Source organism: Pseudochaenichthys georgianus, chromosome 5, assembly GCF_902827115.2.
Source record: "Pseudochaenichthys georgianus chromosome 5, fPseGeo1.2, whole genome shotgun sequence".
Classification (NCBI taxonomy): Eukaryota; Metazoa; Chordata; class Actinopteri; order Perciformes; family Channichthyidae; genus Pseudochaenichthys; species Pseudochaenichthys georgianus.
Window position 1 is genome coordinate 3,866,931 of NC_047507.1, and position 14,161 is coordinate 3,881,091.

At 43.1% G+C, this 14,161-nt stretch overlaps 1 protein-coding gene across 10 annotated transcripts in view; it reads left to right on the top strand.

Moving 5' to 3' along the window:
* The window catches only part of LOC117446529 (band 4.1-like protein 3), a 124,786-nt gene that overhangs the window by 73,235 nt on the left and 37,390 nt on the right, over window positions 1-14,161 (top strand). For all 10 annotated transcript variants that reach the window (XR_004552151.2, XR_004552152.2, XR_011643200.1 and 7 more), the window contains exons 4-5: window positions 10,067-10,171; window positions 14,052-14,094. Coding sequence is in view for 1 of the 10 variants with exons in the window: in XM_034082750.2 (XP_033938641.1) it covers window positions 10,067-10,171; window positions 14,052-14,094 (148 nt within the window). In the remaining 9 variants the exon portion in view is untranslated. The remainder of the gene's footprint in view (window positions 1-10,066; window positions 10,172-14,051; window positions 14,095-14,161) is intronic.

Here is a 14,161-nt window from a genome sequence, read left to right on the forward strand (position 1 = left end):
ATTAGAGGACATTGTGACACTGGGGGGGTGCTTTAGTCCCGTTGTGCCTTGTGTGAAATCTGCCTTCTGTCTCCCAGAACTGGTTGGACCCCTCGAAGGAGATCAAGAAGCAGATGCACAGTGAGTATTTTTAAAAGGAACTGAGATGATAAATGTTTTTAAAGTTCAATTAAGTTAAGTATGGTGAAGTTTTGAATGTTGTGTTGAACTATTGGATTCAATCCATCATTGACTTCTAATTAAAATGATGTGCAATTTCCTTAGATAGTCAAATGGAGAGTTTTACCCAACATTCAAAAAGCTTACTCTTAAATGTAGTGCTATTAATCAAGATTGTTTTTGTGTGATTCGTGTTGGATGAATAGACCAATACAGATGGTACATGGCTTGTGGCAAGGCAAACATACATTTTAAAAGACTCAATAGTAATGTTCCCAAATTGTGACTCGATAATCAAGATAATCCACACACCTTGTTGAAAGCAGTTTTAACGTAGGAACTATTTTCTTTTTAAACCAATGACTCTCACCATTCATGACACAAGGCAGAAGAAAGAGTGCTCTAAGCCACATGTGTCAACTCAAGGCCCAGGGGGCCAAATCAGGCCGTGGTGGATTTAATTTCGGCCCGCAGGATAATCTCTAATTCCTGTTAGATTCTGGCCCGCCGGTATATTGCACGCAACCTTCTCTCGATCCTGAGGGTCTCCTCCGCTCAGAGCCGGACCCCAAACATGATGACCTCTCACCCGAGATGAGAGGCCAAGTATCTGAGCTAGCATCTCAGAGCAGCAACCTGAGTTTACATGTTTCCTTCTGCACTTTCTCTCACGACAACAGGGCGTGTTTGGTTTTCTCTTTGAGGGAAATAGTTTCCTTGAAGCTTTTGTTCGCCTGTGGGGAAATGTACTTTGGAAAAGCTGCAGATCGAGGCCATAAGAAATGAAATGCAACTGATTATTTAATGTTTAATGTTGTTTTTACAGGCATTATTTAAGCTTTGTTAGTTCCAGGTTTAATATGTGCAATAAGTTCATTTCAATAAGTTCTGCAGTAAACATTGAAACCAGTCCGGCCCTCGACTAGTACCCATTTTTAAATGTTGGCCTACTGTGTATTTGAGTTTGACCCCCCTGCTCTAAGCTAACGGCTAGCTTACATCGGATAGTTTATATGTTTCATTATGTACGATTCCTTCTTTACAGTGATGCTGTCCGACGGGTTGCAGTTCAGTAGAAAGTAATACTCTTACATGAAACCGCTCGCAACAAAGTCTGTGGATTATCTTGAATATTGATTTCAGGAAAGAGACCTCTCTCTTGAGTTTATGTATTTGGGGGTATTTGAGCACCACAAGATACTCAATGTGAGATAGACATCTCTAAAGCTGATATCCCCAACACTCAATAAGAGGATTTTTATTTAAATTTTTTCGGATAAGCTGTCCCTTTTAATCTTTCAGCTGTCATTGTATTTATTCCTCAGACTCTCCGTGGCACTTTGCCTTCTCTGTCAAGTTCTACCCTCCAGATCCCTCCCAGCTCACGGAGGATATCACCAGGTACAACACGTCTCTCCCCAACACCACACACACACACACCACACACACACACACACACCACACACACACACACACACACAAACACACACACACACACACGCACACGCACACACACACGCACGCCCACGCACTCTTCAAATACTAACAGTTGTAACTCCTGGCTGTGATGGTGCTCTTCAGAGTTAATCGGAGGCGAACATTATTCCTTGCACATGTCACTTTTGAAGATGATATATTTCCCTAAATGCAAGTGTTTACTTTAAGTACTGCTACACTTTACATGGTGAATTTGCCCCGGTGTGAAAGCAACCCACATCTCTCTCTCCTTTATGAGGAGTAGGCCAGGAATGCTACAAACTGTACGCTGTGTTCTTGTTGGAGCTCGCTTTGCTCTGGGCTGGTTTGACTGCCAACACCCTGCTCTGCTCCCCTGTCTCATCCGTCAGATACTACCTGTGTCTGCAGCTGAGGGACGACATGCTGTCAGGTCGGCTGCCGTGCTCCTTCGTCACTCACGCCCTCCTCGGCTCCTACAGCGTTCAAGCCGAGCTGGGCGACTACGACCAGGACGACCACGGCGCCGACTACGTCAGCGATTTCCGCTTCGCTCCCAATCAGACTCGCGAGCTGGAGGAGAGGGTGATGGAGCTCCATCATAACTACAAGTACTTGACACAATATTGCTTTCATCCATCCTCAAACCTGTGGGAATATGATCGGAACGGGGTTTGTTGTTGTGTGGAAACACCCCGCGATGCATATGGCTGATGGATGCCGTCACATTGCCGCCCCATCTGTCATTGAAATGTACACCGTGCACGTGTTGCGAGTGCGAAAACACTTTCTCAGTTACAGGGTCCTCAGCACTCTGAGTTGGCATTGCTTTCTGGCATACTTCCAAGCACAACGCTTCAGGGGACGGTTAGGAGGAATTCAGAATTGAAGATATCAAGCATATTACCAAGACAATTATGCCCCCGCGGTGTGAGATTATGAGTTCATTATAAGAAGGCATGTTGATGTTTGTTACAGAGTATCATTGTTCTGCCTACAGGGGGATGACTCCAGCAGAGGCTGAAATTAACTTCTTGGAGAACGCAAAAAACTGTCGATGTACGGGGTGGACCTCCATCACGCTAAGGTTGGCTGTTACACATTTTAACTTCATTTCTAGGACGATTACAGTGTTTTGTTTTTTGATAATGTCTGCCTCTTTGCTGCAGGATTCTGAAGGGATTGAAATCATGTTGGGCGTCTGTGCCAACGGCCTGCTGATTTACCGAGATAGGCTTCGGATCAACCGCTTTGCCTGGCCAAAGATCCTGAAGATCTCCTACAAGAGGAGCAACTTCTACATCAAGATACGACCTGGGGAGGTAAGCAGATCGGATGATTACACGCTTGTCGAGCAGTCATGAGCAGTGCTACTTAACAAAAGTGAATGTGTGCAAAAGGTGGTTGCGTGCCATGCTGCGAATGGATCTGGCCCTTCCTACATCCAGGACATGGTTAATCGTACACCCCAGCACGTGCACTCCGCTCTGCATCAGCCAAACGCTCGCTGCACCCTCGCTGCGAAGGGGACCCAAGTTCCCATCAGCAGAAACACGTGGGTTTGCTATCCTGGCTCCAAGATGGTGGAATGAGCTCCCATTGACATCAGGACAGCAGAAGCTACACACCTTCCGGCGCAGACTGAAAACTCATCTCTTTCGACTCCACCTCGAGCGATAGAACTATTAACAAAGCACTTGTATACTAATAAAGGACTGGCTTATCTAAAGCCAGTTGAGTAGCACTTGAGATGTTTTTGCTCTATGAAGCCTGATGTACTTTATGATTCTGTTTTCTTCACATTTTTATTTTGTGGGTCGAACGCACTTATTGTAAGTCGCTTTGGATAAAAGCGTCAGCTAAATGTAATGTAAAAAAGGTATTCTCTAAAATTCGAAGAGCCTGATCTAAAAGTGTAACCACAATGATAGCTTTTTGTGCACGTATGAAAGTGAGTGATAATAACAGAGATTAGCTAACCATCTTATGTATCATACAAAGTACAAGGTCTCTTCTTATTTTCTGCAAAAGACAAAGAAACCTGTTCGGAAAAAGATTTTAAGCCTCAGATTTTGAGTCAAATCTGTTACTGTTGAAGTGAATGTACGGCCAGCTTTGCTGAAATCCTCCGCTCTATGCCTCCAGTCTTGCTCCTCTGCACAGCCGGTCTATATCCTGGCCCTCCTCATCGTGCCGCGCTGCAGCTTACCCTCCACGCTGAGCCTCCACGCTGAGCCTCAGTGTGACAGGCGGCCTGGGCCGGACCCAGTCAAGTGACAGTGAGCCTGTGATCCGGCCAAATAAAGAGTCCCTTTAACAGAGCGGCTGCAGCTGCAACCACAATAAAAGGATCAGGAGTGTAAATATAGAGCCATGGAATAGTTCTCCTGCTAATTTCTCCGAGTGTCTGAACATTGCAAGCTCTGAAATGTTGTGGATTTGAAGTAGAAAGTGGCTCGAAAGGGAAATACTGAAGTAAAGTACACATAGTAGATACACATCCGTTCCTCCACTGTGTGTCTTTGCGAGTAGAATGTAAAGACAGCCTTATTGATCTGGGTCAGCGTTTCTGCAGGTGTTAGATGGACTACACTTATTGAATATGTTATGAATGTATCAGGTTGTCATACACGTCCTCCGTCCACAGAGATGTGCTGAGGTTGCCCTCGGCTAAACGTCTTCACCTCTCTGTGTCCCTGTTCTCTCTCCTCTCCAGTACGAGCAGTTTGAAAGTACAATCGGGTTTAAGCTTCCTAACCACCGAGCTGCCAAGAGGCTGTGGAAGGTCTGCATTGAGCATCACACCTTCTTCAGGTAAGACACCATCTGGTCAGCTTTAAACATGTCGGACGCAATCAAACTCGATCAATTATTCAGATTGTATTTATATCGCCTGATATCACAGATTGTTCACTTGTCTCAGAGGGCTTTACAATGTGTACGACATACTACCCTCTGTCCTTAGACCCTGTAGCAGACACGGAATGACTCCCACGAAACTCCACAATTAACAGGGAGAGCCAGAGAGGAGGGATCCCTCTCCCAGGACGTACACGCATGCAATAGATGTCATGTGTATAGATGAAAAAGATCATACATTTGCAACAAAGAAAACCCGATGCATACGAAAACATTATAATTTATAAAGTAGAAGGATCCAGGAGGGCTGATCTGAAAATTAACAGTTCGATCCCACGCTCTACATTCGAACATGTCGAAGTGTCCTTAGGCAAGATACACTGAACAAAAATATAAACGCAACACTTTTGTTTTTGCTCCCATTTTTCATGAGATGAACTCAAAGATCTAAAACATTTTCTATATACACAAAATAACCATTTCTCTCAAATATTGTTCACAAATCTGAACAAATATGTGATAGTGAGCACTTCTCCTTTGTGGCCTTTTATGGTGGCCAGCCTAAGGCACACCTGTGCAATAATCATGCTGTCTAATCAACATCTTGATATGCCACACCCGTGAGGTGGGATGGATTATCTCGGCAAAGGAGTAATACTTTTATCGGGTTTATCGGGATGACGTCATAATTCCTAATATCGGGCCGATAATTATCGTGCACCACTAGAAATATGCTTCTTCTCCTTTGCAGTGTTGGCCTTTGTCGGCAGTTGTGTTTTATAGTGCTGCTCTGAGTGGATAAAACACACAAAGAGAATACAATGAAAGGGTGCCATGCTGAGAGATAACCAGGGGGCCGAGCCAAAGCAATGTTACACATTTTCAGAAATGCACACAGTCGTACAAAAATAGTTGAACGTGAACCTTTTCCTTCTAAACCAGATCTCTGTTGGCATTACTCAAACAAAGGGATAAGGACATTTACCGCTCGCTTGCAAAGGGAACTGAAGGCATAAGAAAGGAGAGAAGAGAAAGATGTAAGTGCATAGCCTTAAGATAAATGCACCGAAAGAAGCCGGAGATTTTCCGTCTCACAGCGGCCCACTTCTGATAGAATAGGTCTTTCTCTCCTTTTGAAATGTACTTTGCAGGATTGTGATGGCAGGAATTCATATCCATTTGCTTAACTTTGGAGATGACTATGCAGCATTATTTGTAAGCTTCTTGTTCGGGCTTAACTTTCATTCCCACTCACTGAGAATCTTTCCAGTCACCCAAATCCAAGGCGTGCTGTCTAGCACCGCTACTTCTGTCGACCAGATTTAAGAGATAATGCCAGTTGGTGGCTTCCGGCGTGAGTCACAGCCTAGTACCTCTTCATCTCTTCAGAAAAACTGTCTTGAGGACTGGAGACGTATTGTATATGTTTATGGTTAAGGCCTGGGAATAAGAATTGGGTATACATTTCCTCAAGTATCAAAAAGTGTAAGTATTGAAGTTATCAAATGACAAAACAGGACCTTGCCTTTGAAGATGACCCGTATTTTATTCTGGCACCCCTATCCGTAAGAAACAGTGTCAGACAGTACATTAAAACACTTGCAAGTGAACCGTACCAATGTTATTTATATGACCATTTTAATTTCTCTCACCCAAAATACTTGGTTATGAAAGGTTATAATAATTGGACAAAGATGCAGTGGGTCGCTTTGTATGCCCACCTAAAGGGTTTCCCAATGCAACTTGCTACCTGTGCCGTCATATAGTTGACCTCAAGAGGATGTAAGTAAAAGGTAATCGGAACTATTTGAGTTTCTTGAGTCTTGCATTCACTTTCTGATTTCAGAGTTTTGTTATTACAGTAAGTTAGCATTGACTGCTTGCTCAGATGCTTAAGCGTGTTAGTTGTAGTTTTTGACCTGTGCTGTCGTTTAGGTTGCAGTCAGTTAAAGGTAATCAAAACTGACTCCAGACTGTGTGACTTTCTGAGGGTTTTGTCATTACTGTAAGTTAATTCTGAATGCTTGCTCAGATGTGTGTATGCTTGTTTACACAAATCAAATCAAGTTGTATTTATATAGCACATTTATAAACGATTTTTGGTCGAGCCAAAGTGCTGTACATATAATAAAAATAGCCTACAGTAGAGACACTTTACAGCAAATACAACCGCACAGATTGTTCAGAATATCAGTATGAGAAAACGACACCCTCTGTCCTTAGACCCTCTGTCCTTAGACCCTCTGTCCTTAGACCCTCACATCGTACAAGGAAAAACTTCCAGAGAAAACCCACAGTTTAAAGGGAACATGGGAGAAACCTCAGGGAGAGCAACAGAGGAGGGATCCCTCTCCCAGGACGGACAGACGTGCAATAGATGCCGTGTGTACATTTAAAAGATAATACATTTTACAGCATGTAGACCGAATGTTAGGAAATGCATGTGTCTGTGATAAGAAGATGAATCCACGAGGATGTCAGCTACAATCCTGTGGAAGCCATCAGGGAAGCAGCAAGACGAGACCCAAGGCAGGACCAGAGAGACAGGTTCAGCCACGACCCGAAGTCCACGACTTAATCCAGAACTCGGGATAGAGGATCCAGGACACAGGACTACAGCAAGAGGATCAGCCTCGACTCCGGATCCCGGCGTAGATATAGATACAAACCAAGAAAAAAGATTTGGCTGGGTTAATCAGAACAAGGGAAGACACAGACACAGACAGAGAGGGGAAAGGTCATTGGATGAAAGTTATTCTTGATAACCTTCTAGAAAGATCTCATGAACTTCCCCACTCAATCTATCAAGACCCGAGCAGTTCTATTAGATATAGGATAAGAAACCGAGATAGGGAGCACAACAACGTAAAACAATCTAAACCATAACTTGTAAAGCGACCTTGGGTCCCTTGAAAGGCGCTATATAAATCAAAGCTATTATTATTATTATTATTATTATAAAAAACACTTAGACTACAAGTTCCACCCTTTTTTTCTCTTCTGGAGCGTTTAACTGTATCATACAATCTTCCTAACCGTTCAATATTCAGCACATTTCTGCACAGCTCCACTTTGAAAACACACCGATATTTATTTTCTATTTTCTATTGTTTTCATTTATGTATGTTGACTTTTGTTAGTTGCTATGCACCAGATTCACGTGAGCCTACATTTAGATTCCAAAGCATTGATCAGTTTCTTTGTATTTTGTTAATTACATTTTCTTTTCCCATTACCCCGTCTAAGGTACAGCAATACATTGTATCGGTACCAACATTGATTAAGTAGTGGTGCTAAAATCTTCATTAGACGTTAAGGGTCACGGGATGTCCCTTTTTTCCAATACAAGCCGTCAGCACGGGCTGCTAACAGGCTGCTAGGAGATCTATCGTTATGACATGTTTGCAATCCTGGTGCAGCCAAGCAGAAAATAGAAAAGCAACGCTATTATCAGCCAGCCCTTAGGATACTTATGCACAACTCAATGAAACTTTGTGTGTGTTGGGGGAAGGGCGGTATTACTGTATGTGTGAGTGTGTGAGGTAAGAATATCAGGAATGCGATGCATGCACCAACACTCTCTCAGCATTGTGAAAGCATTCTGCAAAACCCTGGGGCCTTTTCGGAACAACAATAGATAGCATTATGAAAGCTTTTGTCTTTGAAGCTCCTAAATATTTGAATATGCCCGTCACACACAAACGATGCACAAAGTAGTCTCTTGTTTAGTCTCTTGTTCTTTTAATTCTAGCCTAACACATCCAGGTCTTGGCAGGCTTGCTGCTACTTCCTGTTTTTAATTGTTGGTTTGTAGCTTCATGGCTGTCACATTCAAACCTCCCTTGCACCACCATGAGTTGCTAATAACAGTGTTGAGTGAAGGCAGGCCACGCTCTCCCTGTAGGAGGTGCCACATGCACAGGGTAATTAAGTCACTTGTTGTGGACGCATGGGTGAGCCTCTCTGTGGTCCTCGGGCAGGAGAGGAGGCACCGCGCCCAAACTCATTTCACTCACCCCTGACTTCCCCCTCTGCTCACGGGAGTGTGATCCGCCTGCATGGTAAAGCCTGGCTGAGCAAGACGGGGCTATTTTGAGCGAAATGTTGTGTTTCATGTCGTCTTTCTACGTAGATTATTTTGGATGTCTATTCAGCTGGCAGCGCTGGAATCATTAATGTACAATTGAATATGCAATTGTTCCAGAGATAGACTTCATCATGTCATGGATTATTACAACTCCACATGCTGATTTGTTAATTAAATGTTGCTGGCTGTCTCTCATGTCTTATAACGTACGCTTGCCTTACGTTGACACTCTCGCCGTGTGGGACTTACTGACTGACATGATGAGAGATGATATGCACGTTTACAGAATTGCTCCACCAACCTTTCACCCATATTTAGGCAATGGTTGAACACCTTTTTTAAATTCCTAGCATTCAGATATTAGTAAAAAAGACAGTAGAGGGATAATTCTGCATCTGTTTCCCTGGCAACCGGTTGCTCTACCTCACACAGTAAGCTCCAGGGGAAGAAGCACCGTGTGTGGGTGTGTGTGTGTGGGGGGGGGGTGTGGGTGTGTGTATGGGGGGGGGTGTGTGTGTGTGTGTGGGGGGGGTGTATGTGTGGGGGTATCATTATTTGTAAGCCTTAACAGCCTTTACATTACCATACTTATATTCCTTGTTCTATATGTAACAGCGGCATCTGGAGCCGGTGCATAGATTGACAATATTGATTCAACGTGTCATGTGACCCAAACAATGAGAGCCACAACCTGTTTAAGTATGAGCATTGTGTTGCATGGAACCAGCTCACCAAGCAGTTAATGGCTTTTCATTAATTAAATTACAAAGCAATACTAGGGAATTCAATTACTTTAAATCAGATAAGGGTTATTTGATTTAGTCGGTATCAGTATACCAGCTAACTAGGTTTTGTACCTATGACCTTCATGTGTGGAGGGCATAGACTGTGGTGTAGGGATGTGTGCTTATGGGCTACTATGAAGACAAATGTCCGTAGTGTTTCATTCTATAACTACATGTGATGCATACCTCTATGAGCTTTACCAATGTGACAGTCACTGCTTGCATACTTCGAAATATCGGGTGCGCCAATTGAGTCCAAACTGAATTATCTTGTTGACTATTGAATGGTTTATGGATATTTGTTGACATTTATCTTCAGCACCGTGTGTGCATCCCGGACAAAGAAATAAACACACAAAGAAACTCCACCTTGAATACATGAACTTGTATCCTGACGGTGAATTGAAACATTCCTGAAATGCTCATCTTGAACTATTGTCGATAGCAGAGTAAATCTCTGCCTTCAGTACAACGACCGATCCACCATTTCTACTGTCAAGTGTGTGAGGCACTCTGACTGTGACACAGCGCTAAATGGCTATGCTGCTTTATTGCTTTCAGAAAAGGAGAACAGGAACGCAATCTTAAAGCGCAGCTGTCTACTGGGGTCTGACATCGATGACTCAAATGTTGCCCAATACGAGTTACTCCAGCGAAAGACAGTATTTCCCCTGCTTTCTTTTTCTTCTTGACCTTTTGTAACTCTCTGTTGTCTTTGCAGAAACACTCCAAAGGACAGAGCCTGACGGACATGGTGTGTGAGCATCTCAACTTATTGGAGAAGGACTACTATGGTCTGACCTTTGCTGACACCGACACCCAGAAGGTCAGTGACTTGTGTACCTCACAACCCTCATGGGGCATTTCTTTAACACATCGCTCACGGGACAATCTGTATTCCTCTCACTTGTTGGTCAGGCTCTCTCAGGGGCGCACATTCCAACACAGATTGGGCTTGACAAAAGGCATTTGGAGAACAGTTGGGGAAAAAGACGGAAACATGACTCATTCTCTTTGCAAGACGTGAACTGTGGGAGAGATTCAGTTGTACACATATTTCAGAAAGGAAGGGCTGCTCTGACATAATCTGAGTCAAACCTCCATTGACTGAAGCCAGGTGCCGTGTTTATCAGGAACATCTGAAGAATAGTTTGGTCAGAATGTTAACTGGCCACTCATTAGCTTACCCCAGTGGTTCTCAAAGTGAGGGGCGCGCAGATGCATGACAGGGGGGGCGCGAGAGACCAGGAGGAAAAATGGTTATAAAAAAAAAAAAAAAAATAATATTTTGAAAAATTATTGATTCGAAATACTATGGATGCAGTACTATTACGGCTGGGTCTCTGTGTTTCATTAAAGCTCGGCTCTGGTCGTGCTGTGGATACGAGCCATTTGTGTGCTTGCGTGCGCGCGCGAGAGAGAGCGTACCGGAGATCGTTGATGTTAGCTTCTGGTGCTAGCGAGCTACGCTAACGGATATAAGGAGTTTTTTCAACAACAAAGTGGAGGAGAATCCTCTCCTGTCAGACTGAGAGACTCAGTGAGCTAAAGAACTCTCTCATTGTTATCTCAGTGGGTCTCAAACGTTTTGGTCACCATTAATGTAAACAATTATTTCCGAGGCACACGTTTATATGATCATTATAGTTATAAAAAAATAAGAGAATAAATGAAAAACAGGTATGAAATACTATATGACAGTCAAACAAGAATAAAGTTTAAAAGGGTGATTTGTAAAATATCTATAAAGAAAAAGTAAATCTGTTTCCAGGTCTGTTTCAAATGGGTGTTGAGAGATGTATCCATAGATCTCTTCATTTTGCTCTCAAAGTGCACCAGATTGATGCTTTTAACTTCAATATTTAAAAATAAATCTTCCCGGGGGAGCTTACCCCCGGACCCCCCTATGTGAGGTCCACACACCACCTATAAAAATAGTACTTTACCCCTGTTTACACCTATATTCCGTGAGCTGATTATCGAGCCTTCATTGTAACTGTCACACTGTGTGTATGAGTGGGGAGTGTTGCAGTAGAAAGTTCCTCTGTAGCGCCCGGTACATTAATGGGAAACCCTAAATGTTTGAGCACCCTCTATGAAACGTCAAGCTACCACAGTACCCCCAAAAGAAATCTCTTGCGCCGCCACTGAGCCTGACTATTTGTGTTGGGGGGGGGGCCCGACTTTTTTTTTTCTCCAAAGGGGGGGCCTGACAGAAAAGGTTTGAGAACCACTGGCTTACCCTAAGCCATGGCTATAGGCACGTTTTAATGCAAACCTATGTAATGGAACAACAAAAGCAAAGAATGGTCGACGATAGCAGACAGAGTAGGGACATGGCAGCAAACCTCATGATGTCTATGGAATTCAGCAAGATGTAGTTATACCGCTTATCAATGATTTTGGTTCTTTCAAAAGTTACAGTCTTAACTTTAAGGTCAGCCAGACTAACTCGCTCTAAGCAAAAGCGTAGGTGTGATTTACCAAAAGACCCTAACTTGTCAGACTCACTTTAATGATTTGGTTCTGTCCTCTGAGGTTTAATTATCTCTGCTTCTGATGCGTACGTTCATTAAAATCCAATCAGCTCACGACCATTTTGACATTTCCAGAAAAAGGTACGAGTGTGTTTTTTCCCCGTGACTTGTCTGGGTGCACAGACCAGGCGTATTATCTTATAATTGACTACATGACTCTGTACTGGTGGGTCCTAGCCGTCGGCACTCAGATGTATGAGTTTTGATTGACACAAGTCTCCCTTAGGGAAGGTTTGTGGTTGCACGAAAAGGCTACCGAGGAACCTGCTGCCTTTTGAAGATAGGAGAAATGACAAGACTAAGTCCCTTTAAACATCTGGAGCATATCCTCTGTCAACATTATCCGCTTTGCCAGCTCACCTGTTGTGACTTGATGTGACGGAGGAGGCTTTGGAAGGAGCATCGGCCCACACAGACAGGTTAACTGGGGTGTTTAAAGAGGTAAACAGGCTTGAAGTTCAAATATTTTCGCTCTTTTTGAGGGTAAGGCTGCGGCTTAGCACGATATGATAGGCTCCTCAAAGAAAGGCTTACCGGAGGGCAGATTGAGCCGGCTGTGTGGGGTCATCTCTGATTGATTGATCAAACAAGCCTGAGAATTGAAATGTCATTTCCGATGCCCTCGGTTGGCGGAACGAGGATTTAATCGGTGGAACATTTATTCCGTGTGAATGCTTCACGAACTGAGGTTGCGAAAAGCGTAAGCGAAGCCTTGAAGAGTCGGTGATTAAAAGTTCGCCCTGATTTCCTGCTGAGAAAGGCAAAGCAGCGGAGAGCGTCCTGCTAATTGAGTGCTCTCTGGCCTCTGCTGAGACGAGATAGATTCAGGGGGGCGATAAATGCCCGCGGCTCATTAAAGTCTTTAGCGGCCTGATTAAACACCGGAGGAGAATGAGTGTTTGTGCCGGTGTGTGTACATAATGGCACAGTTGCAGATTGACCAACTTGGCCATAGGATATCACTTTGCTATTTTAAGCAATCATGCCGCTGATTTTTAAGTGCTGTAAGGTTTTCAGGTTAGCAGAGATCACCGTCAGCATCACAGGATAAAGGATCGGAGTCGAACATTATAATGTCGTTGTGTAATTTAGCATCTGCAATAAGGGTTATTATTTGTGCTTTATGAAGTATATTTGTTGTTTTTAGCAGTAGAAAAACAAGGCATATATTTACCACATAGATTTGTTTAAATGTTCTGGCAGGATAGAAATGAAACATGTTTGAGTACACTTTAATGTAGGGATTTCTATCGTCAATGGATGGAGAAAAGTCCAAGGAAACCAACTTGTTTGGATTCCTGGTTCTAACCAGGCCCATTTAGGACATTCATCTCAATCAAAACATGTATTTACAGTAGTGCATTATGGGGGTTTTAATGTCCAAATCATGTATCTGCTTTTAAAATGTATATCCTTTTTAATTTCCCTTTTCATGTTTTTTTAAGACATAATTAATATCAATTCAAGATTTTTACAAAAAACGCACATTTTGAGTAAAAACCTCCTTTGATGAACCCCCACCTGGTTTTCTTTAGATTTGAGGTCTCAGAGAGAAGCAATAGTGACATAATGGATGAATATGCAATACTAGATCCCTTCAAGCACCATAAGAATCGAAGTTTCAATTCAATGTAAAACTCTTGATTCACTGAGATAAAGAACAGACTCATTGGGAATTACATTTGTAAGAATATTCTATTGAAAGGAGAAAAAACAACAAACAAATAAATCATAAAGGAGATTTATCCAAACAGTTGAAAACCATTTCAGCGGTGTAAAAGTACCTGAGGGAGATATTTCATTCCCGACTTTTATTACCACCGGTGTGTTTCTTTGCCTCTAAACGGCGTGATTAACAACCGAGTCGGTCCACGGAGGAGACGCTCGAGAAACACTATTTAGAAATGGTGCCCCTACAGCCCAAAGCGGTTCACTGCACAATCGGATATCATTTGATCCGATTAGTAACGGGCTGCAAGTGAAGGAGAAACACGATGAAGAAACAGATGCTGGAGTTAAGTATGCTCAGCAGGGGGGGGGGGGGCTCAGTTACTCTATTAACCGTATGGCTTTCATTAGGAACACTGACGGCAATTAGAGGACATTGTGACACTGGGGGGTGCTTTAGTCCCGTTGTGCCTTGTGTGAAATCTGCCTTCTGTCTCCCAGAACTGGTTGGACCCCTCGAAGGAGATCAAGAAGCAGATGCACAGTGAGTATTTTTAAAAGGAACTGAGATGATAAATGTTTTTAAAGTTCAATTAAGTTAAGTATGGTGA